Source organism: Chroicocephalus ridibundus, chromosome 23, assembly GCF_963924245.1.
Source record: "Chroicocephalus ridibundus chromosome 23, bChrRid1.1, whole genome shotgun sequence".
NCBI lineage: Eukaryota > Metazoa > Chordata > Aves > Charadriiformes > Laridae > Chroicocephalus > Chroicocephalus ridibundus.
The window spans coordinates 405,998-431,075 of NC_086306.1; the positions used below are offsets into that span (position 1 = coordinate 405,998).

General features: G+C 60.4%; 4 protein-coding genes across 20 annotated transcripts in view; 2 read left to right on the plus strand and 2 right to left on the minus strand.

Moving 5' to 3' along the window:
• Positions 1–36: 36 nt before the first annotated feature.
• LOC134526601 (cytosolic purine 5'-nucleotidase-like) lies at positions 37–5,699 on the plus strand. Of its 4 annotated transcripts, none has more exons than XM_063358646.1 (18): positions 37–163; positions 1,514–1,587; positions 1,680–1,797; positions 1,886–1,981; positions 2,071–2,162; positions 2,279–2,336; positions 2,439–2,532; positions 2,657–2,710; positions 2,814–2,897; positions 3,020–3,061; positions 3,162–3,269; positions 3,441–3,507; positions 3,587–3,757; positions 3,956–4,007; positions 4,103–4,163; positions 4,274–4,450; positions 4,609–4,710; positions 4,811–5,699. In XM_063358646.1, exons 2-18 carry the CDS (start codon positions 1,569–1,571, stop codon positions 4,865–4,867), a joined length of 1,452 nt encoding a protein of 483 aa, XP_063214716.1. In that variant the 5' UTR covers positions 37–163; positions 1,514–1,568; the 3' UTR covers positions 4,868–5,699. The 4 variants fall into 4 exon arrangements, with proteins under 4 accessions (XP_063214716.1, XP_063214714.1, XP_063214713.1 ...); XM_063358644.1 differs by lacking the exons at positions 37–163; positions 1,514–1,587 and adding an exon at positions 241–973 and having other exon boundaries at positions 4,811–4,902; positions 5,050–5,699; XM_063358645.1 differs by lacking the exon at positions 37–163 and adding an exon at positions 819–973.
• Positions 5,700–5,846: 147 nt separating this feature from the next.
• Positions 5,847–14,131, minus strand: CKAP2L (cytoskeleton associated protein 2 like). 6 transcript variants are annotated; one of them, XM_063358639.1, is made up of 9 exons: positions 13,840–13,972; positions 12,632–12,698; positions 10,951–11,017; positions 9,457–10,580; positions 8,825–9,017; positions 7,993–8,148; positions 7,409–7,472; positions 6,931–7,078; positions 5,847–6,838 (listed from the first exon to the last, which is right to left on the minus strand). In XM_063358639.1, exons 1-9 carry the CDS (start codon positions 13,871–13,873, stop codon positions 6,595–6,597), a joined length of 2,097 nt encoding a protein of 698 aa, XP_063214709.1. In that variant the 5' UTR covers positions 13,874–13,972; the 3' UTR covers positions 5,847–6,594. The 6 variants fall into 6 exon arrangements, with proteins under 6 accessions (XP_063214709.1, XP_063214711.1, XP_063214710.1 ...); XM_063358641.1 differs by having other exon boundaries at positions 12,632–12,695; positions 13,761–13,954; XM_063358640.1 differs by having other exon boundaries at positions 13,761–13,954.
• Positions 14,132–15,025: 894 nt separating this feature from the next.
• Positions 15,026–16,632, minus strand: LOC134526614 (interleukin-1 receptor antagonist protein-like). Of its 4 annotated transcripts, XM_063358671.1 has the most exons (6): positions 16,486–16,632; positions 16,343–16,391; positions 16,069–16,258; positions 15,790–15,960; positions 15,535–15,680; positions 15,026–15,447 (listed from the first exon to the last, which is right to left on the minus strand). In XM_063358671.1, exons 1-6 carry the CDS (start codon positions 16,524–16,526, stop codon positions 15,235–15,237), a joined length of 810 nt encoding a protein of 269 aa, XP_063214741.1. In that variant the 5' UTR covers positions 16,527–16,632; the 3' UTR covers positions 15,026–15,234. The 4 variants fall into 4 exon arrangements, with proteins under 4 accessions (XP_063214741.1, XP_063214739.1, XP_063214740.1 ...); XM_063358669.1 differs by having other exon boundaries at positions 15,790–16,258; XM_063358670.1 differs by having other exon boundaries at positions 16,069–16,391.
• Positions 16,633–18,437: 1,805 nt separating this feature from the next.
• Positions 18,438–25,078, plus strand: part of OGDH (oxoglutarate dehydrogenase) — a 34,818-nt gene continuing 28,177 nt past the window's right edge. For 3 of the 6 annotated variants that reach the window (XM_063358767.1, XM_063358769.1, XM_063358768.1), the window contains exon 1: positions 21,197–21,445. In XM_063358767.1, coding sequence (XP_063214837.1) covers positions 21,224–21,445 — 222 coding nt within the window. In that variant the 5' untranslated portion in view covers positions 21,197–21,223. Of the gene's footprint in view, positions 18,541–19,394; positions 19,505–21,193; positions 21,446–25,078 lie in introns of those variants that run through there. The other 3 variants (XM_063358764.1, XM_063358763.1, XM_063358765.1) reach the window with 3 other exon arrangements.

Sequence of the window (25,078 nt, forward strand, 5' to 3'; positions counted from 1 at the left end):
CAGCCCCCTTCCCCCTCACCCCCCGGGGCAGGAGCTGCCCCTGCTTGTCCCCTCCACCTTCCCCCGGGTGCCCCAGTGATGCTCCCTCCTGTCCCGGGGGGTCAAGGCCAGTCACGGGGACCCACGTCAGCGGGTCGGCACCGGGATGTCGCAAGGGCTGCGGGCAAGTGCCAGGGCTGGCCCTGGGCCAGGGCAGGTGGCTGGGGGACACCAAGTGCTTCCCCCGGAGGTGCTGAGCCCCGGGATCGGGGGACAGGGTCGGGAACGCGCCTGGCGGAGCTGCCGCGGGGATGCGACCCGCGGGGCCGGGGAAAGGTCCCGCCCGGGACACTCGCCGCTGGCGCCGGGCTGCGTCCCACGGGCCGTGGGTGCCGCCTCCCGTCCCTGTCCCTCTGGCGGTGCGAGGTGCCGGGGGTGGGCCCTGAGCCGTGCAGCCCCTCCCGCTCCCTCGCCGAGCCCGGGAGCGCCCGTCGGGGCGGCGGCGGGGCCGGTCCTTGACCCCGGTTAATGATTCGCGGCCGGGCGCTGCCAGCGGCCCCGCTGGGCAAACACCAGCCCGGGGGCTCCAGGCCCGGCCGGGCGCTGCTGGCGCCGTCGGGGCCGGGGCCGTGGGAGGGCGCATCCCCCCGGGGGCCGCTGGGGCACGGCCCGGGGGGGTGGGGGGTGTCACGGTCCGGGGAGCCCCTTCTGGGGGGAGGCACGGGGAGGGGGTCACCGCCCCGTTTTGGGGGTCGCCAGCCGGGTCCCGTCGCGGCTGTTGCTCCGGGGGGGGGGGCCGGGCCGGGGGCCGGTGGCCGCGGGGCGGGGGGGGAGGGGGGGGGCCGGGGCGGGGCGGTCCCGCGGGGCGCCGTTAAAGCGGCGGCCGGAGGCCGTGGCCGGAGGCGGCGGCGATGGGCAGCGAGGGGGAGCGGGGCGCGGCGGCGGCCCCGGGCCCGGGCGACCCGCGGGCGCTGCGGAGGGACTGCCAGCACCGGTGGGGCTGGGGGGACGCGGGGGAGGAGGCGGGCGGGGGATGGGGGCAGGAGCGGGGGCGGGGGGAGGTCGGGGGGGTCCGATCGGGGACAGCGGGACCTGGAGCGGCGGGGAAAGGGGTTGGGGGGGGGTCGGGGGGGACTCTGTGGAGGGGGAGGCAGGACCTGGGGGAAGGACCCCGGGGGTGGCAGGTACCGGGGAGGACTCCTGGGGGCGGGCGGGAAGGGGCAGCGGCCCTGAGGGGGCCCCATGGAGACACGCCGGGGGGTGCAGGCCAAAACAGGGGGCTCACCATCCCCCCCTTCCCACCCCCCCCTCCCCCCAGGGCTCCATTTCCAGCTCAAAAGCCCATTTTTCTGCTCCAATAACTCACTGTCCGGCCCCTGGGCCAGGGCGGGCGTGCAGCCCGTGCCCCCCAGCCCTCTGGCCAAGGACAGGCGACGTGGGGACAGGTCCCCATCCCCTCCTCCGTGCCCCCCCCCAGCCCTAGACACCCCCACACACCCCATAACCCGCCCCCCCCCCCCGGGTTGTCCCCCAGGATCTTCGTCAACCGGAGTCTGGCGCTGGAGAAGATCAAGTGCTTTGGCTTTGACATGGACTACACCTTGGCCAGTGCGTTTTTGGGGTGGGGGGTGCTGAGGCGAGGTGGGGGGCAGTGGAACCCCCCCAGCCCCTGCCCACGCTGCCCCTCCTGGCCCCTACAGTGTACAAGTCGCCCGACTATGAGGAGCTGGCCTTCGCCCTGCTGCTGGAGCACCTCGTCTCCATCGGGTACCCCCACGAGATCCTCGCCTACAAGTACGACCCCACCTTCCCCACCCGGTGAGTTTTGGGCGGGGGGGGGGGGGAGGGAGCAGAGGGTGGGGGTGTCAGTGGGACCCCCCACCTGCTGACGGGGAGCGTGGCACAGGGGGCTGGTGTTCGACGCCCTGTATGGGAACCTGCTGAAGGTGGACTCCCACGGGAACCTGCTGGTCTGTGCCCATGGCTTCCGCTTCCTCAAGGGGTGAGTCCGGGACCGCCCACCCGGGGCGGGGGGGGGCGATGGGGCAGGGGACCCTCAGCATGGGGTGCAGCTCTGTGCTCCCTCCCCAGGGCCGAAATCCTCCACTATTACCCCAACAAGTTCATCCAGCGGGATGACATGAAGCGCTTCCACATCCTCAACACCCTCTTCAACCTCACTGGTGAGTGAGATCCGACCCCGTCCCGTCCCCCCCCACTGCCCTTCTCCCCCATCGAGGGGCGCCATGCCCCCCCCCCCCCCGCCCCGTGTCCCCTCTCACAGCCCCCTCCCTGGCAGAGGCCTACCTCTACGCCTGTCTCGTGGACTTCTTCACCAACTGCTCCAGATACGTCAAGTAAGAGGGAGGTGGTGGGTGGGGGCTTGGACCTTGTGGATCTGGGGTGGGATGATGGGGGTGGGGTGTCTTCACCCCCTCCCTGTTTTCTGACTGTTGCAGCTGCGACACCGGCTACAAGCATGGGAACCTCTTCATGTCCTTCCGCAGCATGTTCCAGGATGTGCGTGAGGCCATGGACCACGTCCACCTCTCGGTGGGTGCAGTGGGCGGGGGGCGGGGGGGGGGAGGGAAGAGGGGAGGAGCTCAGAGTGCTGGGAATGCCCCCCCTCCCCACCCCCCCCGGAGGTTTTGGCCAGATCCATCCGTTCCCTCTGCAGGGCTGCCTGAAGGAGAAGACACTGGAGAACCTGGAGAAATACGTGGTGAAGGATGTGAGTATCTGTGGCCCCCACCCACCGCTCTGCCACCCCCCCAGTCCTCTTGGCCAGGTCCTCGTGGTCCCCGCGGCCCCTCTGTTGACTTGCCCCTTGCCAGCCCCGCGTGCCGCTGCTGCTGAGCCGCATGAAGGAGGTGGGGAAGGTCTTCCTGGCCACCAACAGCGACTACAACTACACTGACGTGAGTAGGGGCTGCCTGTGCCTGCACCCCCCTCCCCCTTCCCGCTTCCAGCTTGCCCCGGGCTGGGGTGTTAAAGCCCCGCCAGCGGGGTGAAGTGGTGAAGACGCCGGGTGTCCTTGCAGGCCATCATGTCCTACCTGTTCGACTTCAGCGATGGGGACAAGGTGAGTCTGTCCCTGGTCTGGGGCCGGGGGGGTGTGTGTGTGTGTGGGGGGTGCCATCGGCAGCCCCTCGCTGACCCCACCCCATGCCAACACTCGGCAGGCTGAGACCCCGCAGCGTCCCTGGCGATCCTATTTCGACCTCATCGTGGTAGACACCCGCAAGCCACTCTTCTTTGCTGAGGGCACCGTCCTGCGCCAAGTCAACACGGTGGGGGACCCCTCCATCACTGTGGGGGGCGGTGGGCACCATCTGGGCACGGTGGGGGCTCCCGTGGGAACAGTTGGGGGTGTTCACCATCGGGCGGGCACCGGGCAGTCACAGAGAGTGGTAAACCTCCCCCCCACACCCCCCCCATCCTGGTGTTCTCTCGTCCCACAGGACACGGGGAAGCTGCGCATCGGGACGTACACTGGCCCGCTACAGCACTGCGCCGTCTACTCCGGCGGTGAGCACCCGGCCGGGCTCCGCGGGCAGCACGGGGAGGGACCTGCCCGCACCCTCGCCCTGACGTCCCGCTGTCGCAGGATCCTCGGATGTGGTGTGTGACCTGCTGGGCGTGAAAGGCAAGGACATCCTCTACATGGGGGACCACATCTTCGGGGACATCCTCAAGTCCAAGAAGCGGCAGGGCTGGCGCACCTTCCTGGTGGTGCCCGAGCTGGCCCGCGAGCTGCAGGTCTGGACGGAGAAGAGCGGTGAGCAGCACCTGGCCAGGGACGTAGACCCTGCCCAGCCTTGGACATGGCCGAGCCCCAGGGGGAGGTGGCCGGAGCCTCCTACCTGGCTCGATGGCAAAACTGACCCTGGTGGGACGTGCCCCCACCTACCATGTCAGTCGTGCCGGGAAGCGGGGGCCGTTGGCCCGCACTGATCCGTCCCCGTTGTCCTTGCAGAGCTGTTTGAGGAGCTGCGGAGCCTGGACCTCTTCCTGGCGGAGTTGTACCAGTGAGTGGGCTCGGGGCAGGCGGGGGGGAGGGGGGGTGCAGGTGCCTGTGGGGGCCCCTCCGGGCGAGCCCCCAGCTGGGTCTCTCCCACTCCAGGCATTTGGACAGTGGCAGCAGCGAGCGCCCAGACATCAGCTCCATCAAGCGTCGGATCCAGGTGACACCCAGGGCACTACGCCAGCCCCCCCCCGCCCCAGATTCCCCCGCAGGGGGGCACCCCGGGGGGGGCTGTTGGGTGCCCTGACCTTCCCCCCACTGTGCCCACAGAAAGTCACGCATGAGATGGACATGTGCTACGGGAAGATGGGCAGCCTCTTCCGCTGTGGCTCGCGCCAGACGCTCTTTGCCAACCAGCTGATGCGCTACGCAGACCTTTATGCCGCCTCCTTCATCAACTTCCTCTACTATCCCTTCAGCTACCTCTTCCGGGCACCCCCGGTGCTGGTACGCAGCCCCCCCCCGCCCCCGACTCACCTGCCATGCCTCAGTTTCCCTCCCTGCCTCAGGAAGGGGGTATGGGGCTGATGGGGACGTTTGGTGGGCACCCAGCCCCTCGGCTGGCCAGTGCCGGCCCCTCTCCACAAGCCTTCTCCCTGCCGCAGATGGCACACGAGTCGACGGTGGAGCACGGCCGCCTGGACACGGGGGAGGCAGGCATGGCCCTGGCCCCCTGGCTGACCCGGCACAGCCACCCTGGCCAGCAGGTGGGTGGCAGGGGACAGAGGGGCATGGGAGTCCCAGCGGCAGCACCCCCCTGCTGGTGGGGTCCTGTGCCCACTGAGCCCCCCCCCGCCTCCATCGCAGGTCACTGGGGTCCCCCCAGACTCCAGCGGGGAGGAGGAGGATGATGGAGAAGCCTGAGCCCACCCCAGCACCAACGGCTGCTGAGCTGGCAGGTGACAGCCCACATGGGGGCATTCGGTAGCCCTGGACCACTGCCAGCTGGCAGACCAAAGCCACCCATGGCCAGCCACCGCCTCCCATGGCCACAGGATGGCTGGTGGCTCTGGCCCATGCCCCATGTCACACCTGTCCCTGTGCAGTGGTGCCCCTTCTCCCGCTTGTGCCAGGAGCTGGGTCCTTGAGCCCATGGGCTGCCCAGTGCCCCCCGCTTCCAGTCGTGGCCCCCCTGGCATCAGCTGCGTCTCCCGGCCAGCTCGATGCCAGTCTGGGGCCACCCAATGCTGGGGAGAGCTGGCAGCGCTGCGGCTCTGGGCATCGCTGGAAGCCCACCTTGCACCAGTTGGTGGTCCCAGCAGCTCCAACCCCGGGCTCACCGCAGCGCTGGGCTCTGGGTGGAGGTGGGTGACGTTGCTCAGACATAGGAGACCTCTGGAGGCGACTGCTGCTCCCCAGGAATCCCTTTTCCCTGCTGTCACCTGCTTCTGTTTTCTATCCTTTTCTATTTATAAAAGGGACTCAAACTCCTGGCACTGCAGACATAAAATTGGCTATTTTAAACCAAAACTGCTTTGCCCTCGAGCCTGGGAGGTGGGGGGCAAAGGGAAATTCCCAAATCCTCGGCCAGTAGCTGGGACAACTGCAAGCCCCCAGGCAGAGCGTGGCCACCCCGAGACACCTCTGCCAGCACTGTCCTGCACTCCGGAGGAGGGGGACAAGGTCTGCCGGGACTTCCAGATCCTGCTCTGACTTCTTCCAACAGTGAGGTTCTCAATAAAGATGCTGAGCCAACGCTGGTGCTGGCTGTATCGGGAGGAGGCAAAAGGGCGGGATGAGGACAGGACCACCACTTGCTGGGTACAGGAGGGTGACGACGGGGCTGCCCTCCACCTTTCATGGCAGTCGCACTGCTTTACTGCTCTTCCCGCAGCGGGGAACCGTGCCAGCCCCCAGCAACCGGCCCGTCACCAGCAGCCAGTGCTGCTATTTGCTCTGGGAGTGAGAACAGCCCTTGAGGGAGGGGGGCTGCTGTAGGGGCCCTGAGCGCGCTCACAAGGGTGGGCTGGCCCATCCTGGACCCCCAGCCGTGCCCAGGGGTCTTCCCAGAGCCGGACGGCTGCATCCCGAGGACCTCTGCACCCCTTGCCTGTGCCGCCTTCAGCCTCGCTGGGGCCCGTGCGGAAGCAGGGTACCGGAGGTACCCCAGTCCCTCCAGCCCCTCACCGGCCGGGCACAGCTGGCGCTGCTGCACGGGACTTGAGACATCGGGTCCGTGCGTGGCTCCCAGCGGGAACCCTCCAGATGCTGTCCAGGTAGGGCACAACGCTGCCCTGAGGAAATCCCTCAGGATATTGCTTCCAAAACACCGGAAGGTGCCTGGCGCGCTGCAGAGTCTGTCTGACATCATCCGACAGCAGGAAAATCGGGGCACAACGCAGCAGAGGAGCCAAGGGCGATCCCAAGGGGGACAGCCCATGTCTCCAAGCCCAGACCTTGCACACTACTCACTAGGCCACACTCCATCTCTACTGCAAGTTTGTATATATTTATAAACAGTGCTTGTATATTTAAAAGAGGGTTATTACGTGCCTCCTCTACATATTCACATCTGAGAGGCAACAAGAGTCAGTGGAGTGTGTGCAAGGCAGCATGGGGGAGCAAGCAGCCTGCACCTTGCTGGGAATCCCTCAGCAGCACTCTGGGGGATACAAACTCAAACCTTCCAGCTCCGCCACCTCTGGCAAAGCCTTGTTTTTACGGAAGAAGAACTGAGTCTCCTCCTCAGCATCCAGGATTTCACTAAGGGATGACACCACGGGGTCATGGTCCTTCAGCATCTCTGGGTAGTGGCTCCCAGCCCCCTCTATCCGCAGCGAGCGCCGCACCGGTGTCAGGAATTTCAGCTCCCGGCCTCCCAGCAACTCCTTTCCTCTGTGGAGAGGACAAGAGCCTTTAGGTAAACCCTGCAGAGGAGCGGTGGCAGAAAGGGCACTTGCTGCCAGGAGCGGGCAGCTCAGCCTTACCTGGATGCAGACGTGACTTGTAACTTGACCGAGACGGGCAGGCTGGTCAGGGATCTCCCCGTCGGGCAGGGAGTCACTGCCACGTGCTGCCTCTCGTTTGGGCAAGGTGTTGTAGGCTCGCAAGGAACGGGCTGCTCAGCCTTTTCCCCTGACGGGAGAGGAAAAGGGCAGCATGGTTGCAGAGGGCAGAGAGCGGCAGCTTGGGAGGGGTTCCAACACTGCGGCACTCCGGACACTGAGGGCACCTTGCTACGGAGGTGCGATGCGCTGGGACAGTGCCCAGCCCTGGCAGAGGAATCTTGCCCCATTTTTGAGACCAGGGTTGTGGACTTTCACAACACTGTCTCCATCCAAGTCAAAAGGGACACGGGGTGCTGGGACAGACTGCAAACCATGCTGCTTCCCTGCCTGCAGCAGCAGGGACCCCCAGCCTGCCCGTGCTCCAGCCCGCCAGCCAGCCCCCATATGCACATGTTACCTTCCGATGTTTGGCCTGCAGCCTTCAAAATATCGAGGACAACTTCTCTGAGCTCCTGAAGCGGCTGCAGGAAAAGCAGAATGCAGGTCAAGGCAGGCCTGACTTGAGAACGGAGACCAGAGTTACAACCGAACAGGGGAAAAGGTTTTTTGCTGTGTCGTGACACCCTGTGCCGAAGCCAGTGGCAAAAGGCTGCAGTTTCCCTTCGCCAGGTGTGACCCGTCAGCGCACAGGCACGGCTGGGCAGGCATCCGCCCTGCACAGCGTTTACCCTGGTAAATCCCACCAGATGCTGCACTTACGCCGCCCAGACCAGCACAGAGCTGCCGTCACATCGCTTCCAGCCACCGCTCCGACACAGAGCAGGGTGCGTGTCCTCCCCGACCCCATTCATGCCCGCACGGCACTGCCTGCTTAAAGGTGTTTCTATGGGACAAAATGGGACCGGCAGCGCTAAAGGGCTTTTTCACCGGTGGCTAGTGTTGCTAAACTCATCCCAAAATCCGACCCCTGGATCTTGAGGAGACCTGCTGGTGCAGAGTCAGGGAACACGGGGAGCCACGGAAAAGAAGTGTCTCACTCACCGCAGCACCAGCGCAGACTGCTGCTTTGTACAACCCCGTCACATCAAAAGGGCCGATCCGGGCGAGAAGTTTCGCTTTGCAGATCCAGAACTTGGCAAATTTCTCTGCTTGGGGCACTTGGGACAGCACTGCAGAGATGTCCTCTGCCTGGACACCCTACAAGAAGTGCGAGGTCACAGAGAAAGGTGTCAATGGCAAGGGCCAGAGGCGCGCGCTGGGGGAGCTGTTGCCGCATAACTGCTCTCCCAGCGCTCTCTAGGAAAAGGAGTGTATGGAGAGTTTGGTTTTGCAAGTCTTCTGTGACCATGGACAGATAACAGCTTTCCTGCCTCTATTTTCCCCGTGGTAAAATGAGTCCAGTATTTCAGAGGGATGTCAAGGGACTGACTCCTCAGTGCTGGCACTAATGGAGCCACTAAATCCCAGAGCGGGGCTCGCGGTCAGCATTCCCAGAGGTGATACTTCACAGCAGCCATGAGGTCCACCAGGGACATACCCCAAGTTGGCTCAATCAGCCTGGGCTGCTGCCGCAGAAATTCCTGCTGCGGACTGCACCGCCGCGTACCAGGACACCGGCAAGGACACACACAGGCCCCATGACCGGCTGTTGCTCCGTTTTCCCCGTTAGGACACAGCGCTGCGTGCCTTTGGCCTATCCATAACTCCACCAGGACTTCTACTTTTCCTACATATGATGTTGGGTAACTGCAACCAAGCGAGCAAGAACGCTTGCTCCAAACCGCAGTGTGCTGCTGGGGGGACATAGCTCTCATCCCCTGGGATGCTCCAGGAGAAGAGGAGCCCATTCGAGTTGCTCCTTTCCCATTCCCACCTCCTCAACGAGCTTCAGGCACTCAGTCAATATGTCATCGATCTTCTCCAGGCAGAGCTGCTCCGGTTTCTCTTGCTTTTCTTTCTCCTTGACATTTCTCCAGGACAGCTTCACTGCCTTTTTCTGAAGCAGCATCATAGGTGGCCGCTTGTATATCTTGCCTTTGGATGCCAACCACTCCTCCAGCTGTTTCCTGTTAAAGGAGCAAGGGATCGCTGTTACCACCCCAGCAGACCGGCAGCACTTGCCAGGCTACTGTTCTCCCTCGGAATCTCCCTCTAGCCAACTTCAGCTGCTCAGGAAGAACCAGCACATCTATCCTGAAAAAGCATCCGAGCTCCAGGCTGGGAAAGGAAAACCCTCTCAAATTTAACAGTGCCTTGAAGATAAAACAGGAGAGCGGCTGCACACTCTCCTCCTGCTTGGTGAACTGGTGGCAGAGGAAGCCAGGGTACCACCAAATCTCTTCCCCACCCTCCTCTCTTCTGGGGCACCAAGCTCCAAGCAGGGATTCACTGATAAGGGGACTCGGGACCCTGTTTCCAGCAGATTGGTGCTGGTTCACCCGGTTAAACACTTTAAACTCTGCTGTCCCCTGGAGGTGAGGACAGTTGGCCAAAGCTGCAACTTACTTACGGTCCGCAGCCGATGGGGTCTTGGGAACACGCCTAGCCTGGATTCCACTTCCCATGGGCAGCTTTGGTTTAAGCCTATCTCTGCCGCTAAAATCACTCGCAGTTGCTTGAGTTTTGGAGCCGTGTATGCTGCGAGGCTGGTTTTGGGGGACTGCCGCTCGGGATGCCGCTGTGTGTCTGGGAGGCACCACCTTCACTTCCTTCCTACCTGCCTCCTCTTTAGCCGTGGGCCTTTGCCATGGCACAGTGCTCCCTGGTTTCAGGCTGGATTTCATGTTTGTGGTGCCACGGGGCCTGCTGGAGGCCAGAAGCTTTGTGGGAGATCTTCTCAGTTGGGGGGCTCTACTGTGGTGCTTCAGACCTCCCGCTGGAACTATGCCCAGTGGCTTTCCTACAGGTTCCCTTGCCGTATTAGTTTTTTCCTGGTTTGCCTCTGTTTTTTTATGTAGCAAATTAGTAGAAGCACTAAGTAACCGAGGGGGCTGCAACGGCTGAGTTTTGACACTTGGTTTTTGAGATGTGCTTTTTGAGCCTGGCAGGGTTTTCCTGAATTTATCCTGAATCGGCTCTTCCTTAGCCTGGCGGCTGTTAATTCTGTCCTTTGGGTCCATGATTGTTCTTGACATTGTGGCTGAGCTTTGTCTGCGAGCCAAGTCTCTCTTGCTCCCAAGATTGTTTCCATCAGACTGAAAAACTCTGTTCTGCACAGGGCGCGCAGAGGCTTGTGCTCGGACGTTTTCCTTGTTGCAGACCAGCCTGTCCCGCAGCCCCTCACTCAGGGAGCAAGGTGCCTCAGGAGGGGGGTGCTCACTTCCAGCCTGAGGTGCTGCAGTCTCCCGTGCAGGCTTCTTGCTCCTTTCTGGATTTAGGTGACCGGGGTTTGAAGCCGGGAGCCTCCCTCTGGGCTGCGTATGGTGGCTTATACTTGGCATGAGCCCCATGGGAGGCCTTGCGCTCTTTCTCGGCGGCTCTGGACGCGCCACCGCTGCTCTCTGGGATGATGTATTTGAAGACTTCTGTGGAGCAGTATGGCCCACGTGCTCTGTGGATTTGGTACCAAGCTTGCCATCCCTCTGAGGGCCCTTCGCCACGTTTCTGAGCACATCCTTGTTCTTATCAACCTGGAGAGACAAAGGGAACCTCAGCCCCAGGGAGAGCTCAGCCTGGTCAAAACCTGACAGCTTGCTCCTGCCCGAGCCCTGCTAGCCCAGGGGACGTCCACATGAAGACAAAGGTGACAAAAGGCGACAAAGCAGCTGTCAACAGAACAACAACACAACACCCACCAGTGCACGGGCAGAGGATGTGTCTCCCACACTAAGTTCATCTGGAAAATAATTAGTTATAATAACTTCTTGACAGCTATTTAGCAATCTGTTGACTGCACCCCATTGGGGTCAGGAGCTCACTACTCTGATTTGGGAACCCTGTTCTGTCCCGACTCACTTCAAGCATGAAATACAAAACTAGACTCAAAAAATTTCTACTTACACGGACTAGTTTAGAGACTGGGTCTAAGGGTGGATTCACGCGATTTGTCCTGTCCTTTAAAAAGGGTCTGTAGGAAGTTAGACAAGATATCAGGTTATTTAACGACTGTTGCAGAAAAAGGTTAAATATCTAAACCACTGCTGGTTGTATCAGTCACAGGAACTTACGATAAGTTTTTGGAAATCAAAAAGGAAGTACCACATAATATTAGTTCTTTTTCTTCTGTGCAGCAACAGAAAAGCAACAAAAAAAATTGACATCCAAGGTTGTCACAAAACTTAACGGCTTCCAAAAGTAACCAACATGGCTCCGGCAGGCAGGGGGGCCTGGCAGGCAGTAGCTTTGGAGGCTCCTGAGGCTGCTGTCCCTGGCTGCCACCCGATTTCCCCCGCGGGCTGTAGGCAGCCACGGTGCATCCAGCCAGCTGCAGCCGCGCTGCAGGTCACAGCAGCGTCTCAGAGCGCATCAGCGGGGTTTACTCTGCCACGGTGAGCCCCAGCGCTGCGGCAGCTGATTCGCAAGTCCCTCAAGCTGCCCAGGCACTGGCAGCAAAGTGGGAAGATGGGACAGCAGCCCTCGCTGCGGCTCCCCCCATCCTGTCGCCCTCCTCCTCCCCCCTGAAGTGGAGCCCTCTGACATCAACCAGCTGCGGAGTTCTCCCACCCCTCTGCTCTGCAGCTAGCAGCTCAGCCTTAGGGAAGATTAATGCCTGTGCAGATATTTTTCTGTAATGAAAGAGCCCGGAGAGTTAGGGTATTGTCCTCTCTTCTACACAAGAGGCGTACTATGCCATAAAGAAAGATCATGAATCTTCTCTCCTCATTTCTATTATATTACTGGTGTTTTCCAGAGCCCGGCACCAGGGAATGGTTTGCTCCTTCTGGTCTCTGATCCTGCTTCCCTTTATCTTCTCCCCACTGAGTAGTTTTATGGCTTCCTTTGCACCACAATGTCATGAGAAATACTCAGTGCAACAGGGAGTCTTTCAAGTCTTCAGGTTTGCCAAGCACATCAGCAGTTTCATTTAAAAGCTGTGCAGAAAGGTGCCTCACTACCCACAGCCTGCAAGCGGCTGCTGCGCTCACAGCAGAGAATCTGCTCACAGGCTGGCTCCAGGGGAACCGAGCAAGGCAGCAATGGGTTCCCAGAGCCAGGTAACTCATTTGAAAGGTGGTTGTATCTATTTCCTTTTAAACGCACTGAAAATGCCCCTGCCTAACATTAACCTGTCACAGAAGGCCACTGAAAGCTGCCACTAAAAAGTAGTGGTGAGGCTTGAACCACTCATTCTTCAAGGCACAGTTACGAAGCTGAGTCGTTGGCAAAAGGGCCCGTTCTGCCAGACCCAAGGGCTGAGATGAGAAAGTTTCACAGAGACTCAGAAAATACCCAGAAGAGAAAACATCCACCAGCAGGAAACGTCAACACTCAGAGCATCTCTTTGGTCCCGCTGCCAGTAACTCTGCAGAGCGCTGCCAGGGCGCTGTGGGGCAGAGCCATCCCAGGTCGCTGCCTTGACAGCGCGTCAGTGGGAGGAGATGCTCTGTAGGCTCGTGAACAGCTGCGCAGGGAAGGCAGACCCCGGGAAGCCAGCTTTGTCTCAGAGAAATCACTGAGTGATTTCGGTCAGAAGGGACCTTTACAAATCATCTACCCCAAGCCCAACATCCTCCTGACTTACTTTGCACTTGGGCATTTCAGCTTTTCTTTGGCTGCTCGGTACTCCTGGAGCCGTCTTCTCTGCTCTTCTGCAAAGAGATGGTAGGAAAAATGCAGTGCACGCACCACAACTTTCGTATTCAGAGCACTGATACAAACAGATTTCCTTTACATTCACAGCACTGCCATATAGGTCCCCTGCGCTCCCTGCCCAAGCCTGGCGATGCTGTTCTCAGAAATTCCCAGAGCGTTTCCATTTCCCGTTGCCACATAAAGACCAGAGCTCTCCATTGCTCGTGACGTGATGCTGCTGGAAGCCCCAGTTGTGTGGGGCTTGGTCAATTTGCAGAAGGAAAGGGGAGATGCTGCCGATGACCCCGTTTCAGCTCCGTATCCCGCGAGCCTGTACCCTGCCGCAGGGGACCCCTCTGCTAACGTGGGCAGGTGGGAACAGCGAGCAGCGTCTCGACAGGGGACAGGGGATACCCCCAGCTTGGCTGCGGTGCTGGGGCACCCCACGGCAGGGACAGCCCGGCCTGGCCAGGGTCCGGCATCGCCCCCGTCCCCAGGGCCTCGCCCCTGGTCCCCAAAGCTGTCCCACCCTCATCGACAGCCCGCACGCCCAGGGCTCGGAGGACACCTCAGTCCCCCCCCTCTCGCCACCCCCTCCCCTTGGTGCTGCACCCCGAGGCTTCCGCAGAGCTCCAAGGCACCCCCGGGCGCTCTCGCACCCCATGGCACCCCCCAGCCGCCCCCACAGAGACCCTCCCGAACCCCGCCAGTGCTCCCATTTGGCGGGTACCCCCTCCACACCCCTCATCGCCCCCCCGCACCGTCCCTGCCCCTCCACTCTGCCCCACGGAGCAGGCCCACCCGCTCCGGCTCCCCGCCCCAGCCCAGCGCCCCCAGATCCCCCCTCAGCACTCGCCGTTCCACCACTGACCACTGCCAGCCCGTCCCCAGCGGGGTGTCCCCCCTACCCCAGAGGGCCTCCCGTATCCCTGCCCTACAGAACCCTCCGATCGCCCCGCACACACACGGTCCCCCCGCCCCACATCGGCCTCTCTCCCTCAGCACCCACCGCCACACAGGGCTCCCCCCAAAACCTTCCCCAGCAGCCCCCGCCCCACAGGGCCCCCCCGGCCCCTCACCCTGCGCGACCGGCCCTGCCCGCTCCATGCCGGCCGCTCGCCTCAGCGGGGCCGCGGGGCCACCGACCGACCGACCCACCCGCTGCCGCCGCCAACCGCCGCGCCGCGCTCATTGGCCGCCACCCTCCTTCAAACCGACCAATGGAGAGCGAGAGAGAGCGGGCTTCGGGCGGGGCCGGCGGGCGCGAGGAGTCGTGATTGGCTAGAGGAGGACGGGGGGGGGGGGCGCGAACGTCACCTCCTCTCCGGCAGCTGTGGGCGCGGCGAGGGGGGGACCCGGCGCCGGCCGCTGCCCCGGCAATTAGACCGTTCCCATCAATTAGCGTGCGGCGGGGCGGCACGGCACGGCACGGCACGGCACGGCACGGCACGGCACGGCACACCATGCCAGGCAATGCCACGCTATGTCGTGTCGTGTCGTGTCGTGCCAGACCGCGTCCCACCAGGCCAGACCACGCCAAGCCTTATCACGCCAAGCCTTATCATGCCAAGCCACACCGTGCCGTGCCATGTCATGGCATGACGCGCCAGGACGTGGCATGCCACCCCACCCGACCCCACCCCACGCTATGTGATTGCAGGCCGTGCTACACCGGGCCATGCCATGCGACGCCACACCACGCTATGCCAGACCATGCCACACCACGCCATGCCGTGCCACGCCATGCTGTGTCGTGTCATGTCACGACACGTCATGCCATGCCATGCCACCCCACACCATGCCAGACCATGCCATGCCATGCCATGCCACACCACACCATCCTATGCCAAACCAGACCATGCCACACCATGCCGCACCATGCCATGTCATGTCATGACGTACCAGGCCATGTGATGCCACACCGTGCTATGTGATGCCACACCATGCCGCACCATGCCAGGCCATGCTATGGCCCACCATGTCACGCCTTGGTGGTGGCAGTGGCTGGGGCAGACGTGGCAGCCCTGGGGATGCCCGCCCCAGTTGCCCCCCTGCTGCAGGGTGGGTGTGGGAACGGGGTGGCCCGTGTCTGGGGTGGTCCCTTGGGTGTGGGATGGTCCCAGGGCTGGGGGGGGGTCACCCCCCACCCCGTGGGCTCTGTGCCCAGGCCTGCAGGACCCCCAAAAGCAGCCGAAACAGCCAGATTTTCCCATCCACAAACCACCCCCTCATCGTTTAACCCTGTGAGAGCAATTTGTTGAGCAACGCCATCCTGGGAAACCTTTTATTTCCACCTCCATCACCAACAAATACCTCCATTCCAGATAACAAAATCACAATATTTCCATTAAAATGTATATAAATTAAAAGCACTGGCCAGACACAATAAATAAGTATAAATTGGGGTGACTCAGGCCCACAGGGCCCAGAGCTGCTATTTCACCTGAAATAGATGGGGAGGACGGGGGTCCCGGCTGGGAGGGGGTTGTACTCGGTACATACAGCCTGAAAACCAGCAACTGCCAGTTGGGTTGGGTTGGGTGCGGGGGCTCCTCAGCGCCCGCTCAGCTCGTAGGTGGCAATGTTGACCTGGTCAGGGCGGTTGGTGATGCCGACGGGCTGGCGGGGCTGCAGGGAGGTGCAGATGAACCAGCCGGGGAAGGCAGCTGACTCGAAGCGGGTTTTCCCCTCGATTGGGCTGTCCAAGCGGTAGAAAATGAAGCGCGTCAGCTCCACGCTCTCGATGTCCCTCCTGACATCGGCTTCCTACAGCCAAGGGGGTAAAACAGGGTTCAGGGTGGGATGGAGCCCTCAGCCCCACGGGGGATGCAGCCGGTGGGACCCCCAACTCACCTCCAGCTGCAGCACGGGCTCGGCGCCGCTCATCACACATGACATATAGAGTCGGTAGCCCTTGATGCCCAATGCCACTGGCATCCGTCCAGTCCCCAGGCCACCCTTCGATGACCGGGGACGGTACAGAGCGATGTTGAGCTTCACTGCAAAGAGAAGGAACAGGTTAACAGGCGGTCCTGGGGCTGTGGGGTGGCTCCCGGGTGGTCCCGGGGTCGGGGACGAGGACATTGGGTTGGGACTGTGTCCCCTCACCTTTCCGCCCGGCGGAGGGTCCCTGCAGGTGCAGGGCCACCAGTTGGGTGGGCGACTCCAGGACAAAGCACTTCTGGTCGATGTCGAGGATGTCGAAGGACTGGGAGCGGGTGTAACGGTAGATGGGCGCCCCAGTGTAGCTGCCCTCGATCCGCTGGAAGGAGACGGGCTCTGCAGGGAGGGAGATGGTCAGGAGGACGGTGATGCACCCAGGTCCAATAGCATCCCCCAAGAGCATCCCCTGGCTGGGGTGACACCCCTGATGCCACGTCCCCATACCAAAAATATCATCCAGGAAGCCCCCAAGGTCACTGTCAGCAAAGTCCTTGTGCGCCGGCCGCTTCAGGAGCTTGGTCACAGCCACCACGAGGACGGCAGCCTGGCGAAAGGTCCTGGTGCCATGTCCCTTGGTCACTGTCACCTGGATGCCCACCTCAGGCGATGCGACCTCCAAGTCCAGGCGGGGTTTCTGGGAAGGAAAGGGGATGTGGGATGAGAGCCTGGCTTCCCCATCACAGTGGTCCCAGGGCCATTCCCACTGCCCCAGGATTACCTTCTGCAGGCAGAGGCAGTCGGGACCATAAAATGTCTCTTCGTTCAGGCTGGAAGGAAAGGAGAGATGGTGAAGCCAGGGCCACCACGGCACAAGGGCAGCATTGTGTCCCCAGTGTCCCCAGCTGGCACAGCCACACTTACCTGCTGCTCTCCAGTGTGTCCAAATCGGGGACGAACGCCATCTCTGCTGCCGACTGTGAAAACCTGGGCAGAGACTTGCCGGTACCTGTTGAACGCCGCGGTGCTTGGCTGCCTGCTCCTGCCTGTCCTGCTGGCGGTGTCGCTCGGGTGCCCTCTGAGCCCGGCGTCGGCGCAGCCGGTTTTCAAGAGCTGCTGGAAGGAAACGCCGTCAGAGCGGGATTTCCACCTTTCGCAACACCCGGGTTTGCCCAGCTCCTCGGATGAAACTGGGAGGCCTGGGGAGATGGCTGTCCCCGAGCAGCACTGGGGGGCTGGGCAAGGGGCCACATGTGGGGAGAGACAAGGGACGGTGCTCTGGGGTCAGTGTGTGGGGCAGACCAGGGGGGATGCTCTGGAGTTGGTGTGTGGGGCAGAGACCACGGGGGATGCTCTGGGGTTAATGTGTGGGGCAGACCAGGGAGGATGCTCTGGAGTTGGTGTGTGGGGCAGAGACCAGGGGCGATGCTCTGGGGTTAATGTGTGGGGCAGACCAGGGAGGATGCTCTGGAGTTGGTGTGTGGGGCAGAGACCAGGGGCGATGCTCTGGGGTCAATGTGTGGGGCAGACCAGGGAGGATGCTCTGGAGTTGGTGTGTGGGGCAGAGACCAGGGGGGATGCTCTGGGGTCAATGTGTGGGGCTGGTGCTTGCGTGCCAGCTCTTGGTGGCCGTGCTGATGCAGCAGGGCCTGCCCCACCCCCATCCCGCCGGGGCCACAATGACGTCCACCCTCGTCAGTGCTGGGGACCACAGCTGCCCCGGAAGGGGCTGGTGGCGCAAGCGCTGCCGCTCCGCCATTTCCCCACAGCTTCCTCCTGCGCTGCCCACGGCGCCCTCCGTCACCCCTCCTGTCCCCACTGCCCCAATACCCCCTCGGTCCCCCATGCCCACCTGCACCGCCCTGGGGACACGGTCTTTGGGGACACGGCCTTGGGGGACACTCCTCGTCACCCCCCGCAGCAGCTGCATGCCCCGTGTCCATGGAGTGCCAGCGGTTGCACCATGCCGGCTGGGCTGGGGACAAGCGTGGCCAAGCTTGCGTCGCCACGGGCTGTCAGGGTGTTTTCCTGGCGCCTGTTTCACTTCCCGAAAGTGCTGGCCGGCTCCTGCCACTGCTGTGACTCATCCCCAGGAAACAGCCAGCACCCCAAAATTCCCCGGGAGGGCCCTGTGCCCACAGCCGCCTCTTGCCTGTCCCCCACACAGAGGCGAGGCCCGCTGGCTCTCACCCACGTCAGGATGTCCCCAAAGGCCTGAGGTCCCCCAGGCCATGAGGTCCATCATGCCAGGGGGTCCTCCACATCGTGGTGGCTGTCCCCAGGCTGTGGTGGGGTCCACAGCAACGGTGAGGTCCTCAAGCCATGGCAGAAGTCCCCACAGTAGGGGTCCCCAGGCTGTGGTAGAGGTCTTCAAGCCATGGTGGAGGTTCCGAGGCCATGGTGGAGGTCCTCAAGCCATGGTGGAGGTCTCCAGGCCGTCAGGGGGCCCCCAGGCCACGGAGGGGTCCCCAGGACATGGCTAGTGTCCCCAGGCTGTGGCAGGGGTCCCCAGGGCACAGCGGGCATCCCCAGGCATTGGTGGGGTCGCCAGGCCGTGGAAGGGGTCCCCAGGCCATTGGCGGTCCCCAGGTGATGGCAGAGGTCCCCAGGCAGGCCATGGAAGCTCCTCAGGCCGTTGGGGGGGTCCCCAGGCCATGCCGGGGTCCCCGGGCCATGGGGGATGCCCACACCCGAGGCGGTGGCCGCGCCGGGTAACCATGGCGACCGCCCCGCCCCGCCCCGCCCCGCCCCGCCCAATCCCCGCCCCTCCACCTGGCCCCTCCCCTGGAGGTTCCGCCCGGCGCGCGGGGCGGCGGCGCAGGCGCCTTGAGCCGCGCCCGCTGGGGGAGGCGTGGCGGCACAGCGTGGGGGGCGTGGCGACGCGGTGACGCAGCGCGGGGCGGGGCGGGCGGGGCAGGCCGGCGCTGGGGCCGCTGTCAGAGCCGGGGCAGGAGCGGGGCGGACGGAGGGGCCGGGCTGGTGGGTACCGCGGCGGCGCCGGGCCGGGCAGGGCCTGGGCGAGGGCTGCAGCCCGAAGCCCGAGGGGTGGGGGGAGGGTCCCGCCGGGCCGGGCGCGGGTCCCGCCGGGCCGGGCGCGGCCGCGGGCGCGGCCGCTCCCCGGTGTCCTTGGCGCCGCCACCCGGGCGCCTCAGGGCGGGGGGCGGGACGGCGGCTGGACGGGCAGCCCCGCACGGCCAATGGGGAGGCGGCTGGGCGCCTGGCGGCGCTGCGATAGGCGGGGCGGGGGCGCGCGCGAGTGTGTGTGGGGCCGCGCGCCCCCCTTCCCCCCCCGCCATTCCTCACTGTGTGTTGGGTTTTCCCGTTGTTCGACCTCTCGGTGAAAGCTGGGACGGGATCCGGCCGGGCGCCACCGTCCCCGGGCCCGTCCGCAGCTGTCGCCGCCTCCCCGAGCCTCGGGTCACCCCACAGCGGCGGTCTCGGGCGCGGTCCCCGCCGCCTGCCCGCCCCGCCGGCTAGCGCTAACGGGGTTTACCTCAGAAACAGCGCCCGGCTCGCCACGGCCTCCCGCGCCTTCGGGCAGCCAGCCCTCCCCGCGAGGGGCCCTTGGAGACTGGCTGGTTCTGCTCGTTCTGGGGCAAAGCTTGGCCTTAACACCCCTGTTCTCCAGAGAGGTCACCGGGACGCTGCTGAGTGGCACCGCCGAAACCAGACACCCAAGCCAGAGATGCCGCCCACGCTTTCGTCCTGAAGCTTTTTTTCCCCCTACCGCGTGCCTGCCTGTGCGCTGACACGCCGTTCAGCCGGTCTCTGAAGTATCTGCCTGTGTTTTGCTGCTGAACTCTGAGGAGGGTAAGCTGGGAAGGCATCTCGTGCCGCCACGCTCGCTGTCCTGCACCTGCCTGCCATTTCTTGCCTGTTTGACTGCGAACAGAAGTGAGCAAGCAGGGTGGAAAGCACGAGTGATCTTCCCTCCTTCCCTCAGGTACATCTGTAAAACGCTTGGGCTGAATTAAAGTGATCCTGGGTCTTCCTCAGGCTCTTTGGACCAAAATCTTGTGTTTTGAGGCCGGAAGCGTAGCTGCTGCTGTGCCAGGTAGCCAGAACTAAATTCTACAAGGCAAATCTGGAAGCCCAGCTGATGAAATGCTGGTAACGAAGGTGTATTTTTTTCTCCAGTCCACTGCAAAGCTTCATTTTAGTCTGGTGAATGCATGATAGCTGCTTTGACATTGGGATGCTGCTTGTTAAACTGGTCGGGAATATGGAAACTGGACAGTTGCGTCCCCTCCAGCCTCGGGTTCCACTCTCGCGGGAGGAGCTGGGTGGAAAGGGTAGCTCCTTTCCTTTCAAGAAGAGCTGACTCCAAGTGCCAGCGCTTCCCCCGAGATGATCTTGCTCCAACACTTCCCCTTGGGCTGTGGCTGTCGGTCAGATGTGTATAAGGAGGAGCACGGTCCTTGCACCCCACCAAGAGCTGTGAGGTGGAGGTTGCTGGGGGACCTTTGAGAGGTCCCACGCCAGCTCAAGGTTGCTTTTCTGGGTTCTCTGGGCAGGGGAGAGCCCCTCCCTGGGCCTTTGGACTGTATTGGCCTTCTTGGCTGTGAGCTTTTAAGGAGTGGTAAAGTGGTCTGTCCTGGAGCCGGCATCTGAAGTGCTTTGCGCCACCGTACCTCTACTTTGAGAGGGGTCTTTGCCGTAGACGGTTTCTTCCCAGCTTTATCCTGGTGCACGTAACAGAAAACAGCAAGAAGAAAACCTTGGCCCAGCAGAGTGGTCGCAGGTTGAATAACGCAACAAAAATCCAAGCCCAGACCTTCTACCTGGGAGAGAGGGCAATGGAAAAAGCTTCCATGCTGGGTTGGTGTGATGAGAGCTGTCTTCCTGCAGCTTGCACAGACCTGGAGGAGCTTGCCCTGCTAGGCTTGATCAGCTCGATGTGAAGGAAAACATGATATTCAGTGTTAAAATGCAGCTGGTAACAAGTTTTTTCCAGCACCTTTCTGGGCACAGTGCTTTAAAGTGCTTTTCTTCAAACTTGTACGATGTCCCTGCAAATGGGAGATGGAAAGGCTTAAGTGTCCAGCTCTTGATGGAATCTGAGTTTCATAGAGGATTTTCCTGTTTAAAACAAACTAAAAGAGGATTCTCAGAGGAAGAATTAAAAGATCACAAGAAATCAAAGAATACTTTATGGATTTATTGTTGGAAAAAGAGTAGATGTTGTTGGCTGGGAACTAAAGAGGAAAGCACTGGGGGAAACTGATGCCTTACATTGTTAATCCAGGCTGTGTTTCGCCATCAAACGTGCCTTATTTTGTAGGAAGGTGCTGGATATAAAAAGATGCAGGTGGCTTTGAGGTGCAGTGGCTTGTTTGAGGCCAGCATTGGGTACCCCACCGAGAAAATCTGCTTTTCACCAACGTGTCGGGAGATGATGGTGCCGTGCTGGCAGGGGCAGGGGAGGCAGACCTGGCTGCGCCAAGTGTCTTGAGGAAAAACTGTGTTTCCCAGCTGTTGGGGACTTGGCTGTGGGACGGGATGGATGGATTTACCTGAATTAAAAACCGATCCTAAGCTCAGTTCTCCGTGCTCAGGGCTCATGGGGAGTGAAGGGGGGTTAGTCTCTGCTCTTCTGCAGTAATTTCTAACTGATTTTTCCCTTCTCTCCCAGCAGGGATTTGCGTGAGGTGACAGGACAAACATGCTTAACTTAAGGACTTGTGCGGCAAAGCTGAGGCCGTTGACGGCCTCGCAGACTGTAAAGACAATTTCCCAACACAGGCTGGCAGCACCCAGGACGTTTCAACAGATCAGGTGCTACAGCGCACCGGTGGCTGCTGAGCCCTTTTTGAGTGGGACTAGTTCAAACTACGTGGAGGAAATGTATTATGCTTGGCTGGAAAATCCCAAAAGTGTACATAAGGTAAGGAGCAACCTCACCAGGATATCACCTTCGCTTCTCTCTCTGTGTGTCTGAGCAGTGGGTTCAGGTAAGTAAGTGCACGTGTCCCAGGGAGGATCGAATTCAGCCGGAGGGGCCAGATTGTTGTGGATGGTCCTTCTGCCTTGCTTTGCCCAAAAGAAATATCAGCGATTCCTTGAGCAAGATCCAAGAGGAGCTTTTCTGTTCAAAAGGGAACGCCGTCACCTTGTGGGACGCAGGCAGCATCCTGGATCACGAGCGGACACAAGGAATCGCTTCTCCTGGGAATCCATCTTTAACGAGCTCCGATGCTTTATTTTTCCAGCTCTGATGGCTCATCTATTCTGGAGTGGAGAATGGGGGGGAGGCAGAGAGGGTTTTCTCCACTGGTTTCCTTTTTACGTCGGGCACGGGTGGTGTTACATGTTGAGTTACGTGTTGGGGTAGGTGGGCTGTAGCTATCCCACCAGCTGCTCCTGAACTTAAAACTGGGAAATCGCCCAGGCTGTGGGCAGTATGCGCAGAGCTCTGTCTCGATCTGAATTACTGAAGCTCCTCCAGTGAGGAGAAGGCCATGTCTCTAACGTAGAGTCCAGCAGGTGAGGGCTCAGCTGAGAAGAGGATTTCTGAAACCCAACTGCATTTTTTCCCCATCCCCAGTGTTTCACAAGGAAAATGTTCCTCTAGTGACTAAGTCTCAGCATTACCCAGGGGATTTTTAAGACAGTTTCATACACGTCCTGATACAGAGCAGGGATTTTCTTTATTCGGTAGCACATGAGCAGTCCGCAAACCAAGATGCGATGGTTAAATGAGCAGTCAACAGTGAGTAAGGAATCTCATGTCCCAACATGTGCATCAGCATTGAGTGTATTTGCGATGGCACCGGTCCCACACATCCAAAATACACAGCCTCTAGGGTGCTGTAAAGGTTTTATGGTAGGATCAAAGCTGAATTTTCACAAACAGCGTTGACTTTATGCTTCTTTTGAGGCAAACAGGTAGCTGAGCCAAGCAATACAGACTCGGAAGACACAAAGTATGTTGGTTTGGGTTGTGCCCTTTGTCAAATAGTGACTTGAAAGCTACCCAAACACATGCACGTGATGCAGCCCAGTCCTTTGGAGGCAGGATATTGAATTAAAACCCATGAATCTAAATGCTGTAGTCTAATTTGAAAACGAGTGAGGGTTATACTGCGCTTGTCCCAGTGACAGGCACAGTTGTGCCTTTGGAAAAGGGTCTTCATGGTTTGATACTGGCTCTTTGATCTACAGACCCTACTCAGTCTTGAATATCGTTCTGAGCAGATGTGAGAGTAAACATCAAGACTAACAGGGGCAGCTGACTGGGAAGCGTGTTTGGGTCCTGAGGCCAGACCTTGGATCTCTTCTGGTCCTGTCTACTCTTTAATGTAGCCTCTGGAGCTTCAGCAGCTAGCCTGTAGGTGGGCAGTGCATGCAGTGCTGAACGGGAGTCCTCATGCATGCTCAGCTGAAGAAATTGGGAGAGTTTAGGTTGGAAGGAGCCTCTGGAGCCTCTGCCCCAGCATAGCCAGCTTGGAGGTGGCCTTCAGCTTTGTGGCTGCACCATGTCAGCTGGGGCCTCGTGCGGTTAAGTTTTGAGCACTGTGCAGGGGTGGCGCTCCCACCACCTCTCCAGGCCCTCAGTCCAATGTTTATGGTGAAGAATTGCAAGTGTATATTAGTCACCCCTGGATATCGATGTCCCTTGCAGTACTTCTGAGTGCTTAGTGAGCAGTGCAGGAGTTGACATAAGATTTTGCCTCCAGTGCATCTGGGGATGGTTTGTGGCAGTAGGAAAATCAGTGTGAAATGAAGCAGGGTCTTATCATTGCCAGGAAGCAAACCTGATGCTAGTGATGTAAAAAGCAAGTCTTACAGACTGCTTTTTAACCAAAATCAAGGTGACATCCTACTTGTCAGAAAGTAGGATCCAGACCATGGGCGTTGGACTGGATGGTCTTTGAAGGTCCCTTCCAACCCAAACCACTGATCTTATGAAATCCAATGCCCGGTCCCAAAACTCCTGGTGGAGTTGATAGCTGAGGTTTGGCATGGACTTTGCTGCTACTCCCCGACACACTTAGACAGATAATGCACTGATACTTGACTCATCTCTCCTGGGTGGATCCCACCTCGTTCCAGTGACCCCTTTACCAAGATCCCTTCCTAGCTCCTGGCTTTGCCCCTTTCTCCTCTCCACGCTTTTTCACAGCTCACCCTGTCCCTGCTGAGACACCGAGCCACTGCAGTGGGATTGGGGTTGCAGCCGTCCCTGGTTATCAGCTTGTGAGTGGTCCCCATCAGCCTGCGTCCCCTGAAGCAGCAGCGGAGTATGTCACCCCTATCCCTGATAAGCGTTGGCCTCTACCCTGGTAGATGTAGGGTCAGATCCGAGGGTGGAGTTCCAAAAAAAAAGCTGGGCAGTCACATGGACCCAGCTGTGGCTTATCTGTTCTGTGCACAGAGCAGAGGACAGCTGCACCTTGCCGTGCTGCTTTTTGCTAGTGAGGGCAAGACCTTCACTAGGTCTTCACAAGGGCTTTCTTTGCTGGTGTCACCAAAACCTACAAGACTTTCAGCCAGCATGACCGTCCCAGCTGAGCAAAATGAATTCACTTCCTCTGTGCAAACACTGGTGGTTTAAGCTGTAGAATATACTTAAGTGTTTAGAGTAGTGTAATTTTTTTTTAAAGCTATTTTAGGCTTTTTTTCGTGAGCTAAACTTCAGTTGAACTCCATTTTCTGATTCCGATGAGTAAGGAGGAGCAGAGCTGGGGAAAGAGGAGGCGAGGGTGCCTGTGGGCTGCGGCAGAGGGAGTGCTGCTCGCTCCTGGGACCACTTCCCTCCTCCCACCCCCCTCTTTGCCGACGGGGGTACGGTGCTGGCTGCTAGCAATGCTTGTCACAGCCCACACCATCTCCCCAGGACCCTGAGTGTCTTGGTTCAGGGCGGGTGGCCGGAGAGCTTTGACTGCGGGTAGATGATACCCACAGTCATACATCTGCGACAAGGTTAGCATTCCTGAACAACAGCCCCCGTGTTCAGGTTGGGCTGGTGTAAAGGGATACAGTTCTCTCCATATGTATGCACATCGCATAGCCTTTAACACGGACTTCTCAATATGCCAGTGTTTTGATTTTTATATTGAAAGTGGTTTTATGACCACAATGTGTGTAGACTGCGATGTGTAACCACAGCTTTGCTGACATGACAGCAGGAGCCCACAACCTTCAGCGGGGCCAGAGCCCCGTGCCTGGCCCTGGGTGGTGCTTTTGTGTCCTTTGCAGTCGTGCTCGCAAATAGGGGCCCAGTCTGAATTTGGTAAGAATATCGCTTAGGAGTTGGAAATGTTTGGGTTTCATCCTCCATCTTCAAAAGCAGGCACCCCAGAGAACTTGCTTCTGTTGATAAGGCACAAGGCGATGTGCAGAGCCTGAACCGATCCATCGCTGCTTGACTCCCTACGCTCAGCTGTAAATTTGGTTCCGGCTGCTCTTCCTGTCTTAAGCTCTGAGTGTTCCTCCTCTTCTCCCTGCCACAGCGGGAGGTCCTGTGTGGCTTGCCCGCGGTGCGGAGCATGCCTGATTGGTGCTTTCTGTCCCCTGG

Coding starts and splice junctions, on each gene's coding strand:
- LOC134526601 (XM_063358644.1), top strand. CDS start 508: ATGATTCGCGGCCGGGCGCTGCCAGCGGCCCCGCTGGGCAAACACCAG. Junction 2,163..2,278: donor CACCCTCTTCAACCTCACTG/GTGAGTGAGATC, acceptor CCTCCCTGGCAG/AGGCCTACCTCTACGCCTGT. Junction 3,062..3,161: donor ACTTCAGCGATGGGGACAAG/GTGAGTCTGTCC, acceptor AACACTCGGCAG/GCTGAGACCCCGCAGCGTCC.
- CKAP2L (XM_063358636.1), bottom strand. CDS start 13,873: ATGAGCGCGGCGCGGCGGTTGGCGGCGGCAGCGGGTGGGTCGGTCGGT. Junction 12,699..13,760: donor GGCAGGGCCGGTCGCGCAGG/GTGAGGGGCCGG, acceptor ATCTCTTTGCAG/AAGAGCAGAGAAGACGGCTC. Junction 7,079..7,408: donor TGCAGGCCAAACATCGGAAG/GTAACATGTGCA, acceptor CTCTCCCGTCAG/GGGAAAAGGCTGAGCAGCCC.
- LOC134526614 (XM_063358668.1), bottom strand. CDS start 16,526: ATGGCGTTCGTCCCCGATTTGGACACACTGGAGAGCAGCAG. Junction 15,681..15,789: donor ACCCTCCGCCGGGCGGAAAG/GTGAGGGGACAC, acceptor TTCTCTTTGCAG/TGAAGCTCAACATCGCTCTG. Junction 15,448..15,534: donor AGCCCGTGCTGCAGCTGGAG/GTGAGTTGGGGG, acceptor CCTTGGCTGTAG/GAAGCCGATGTCAGGAGGGA.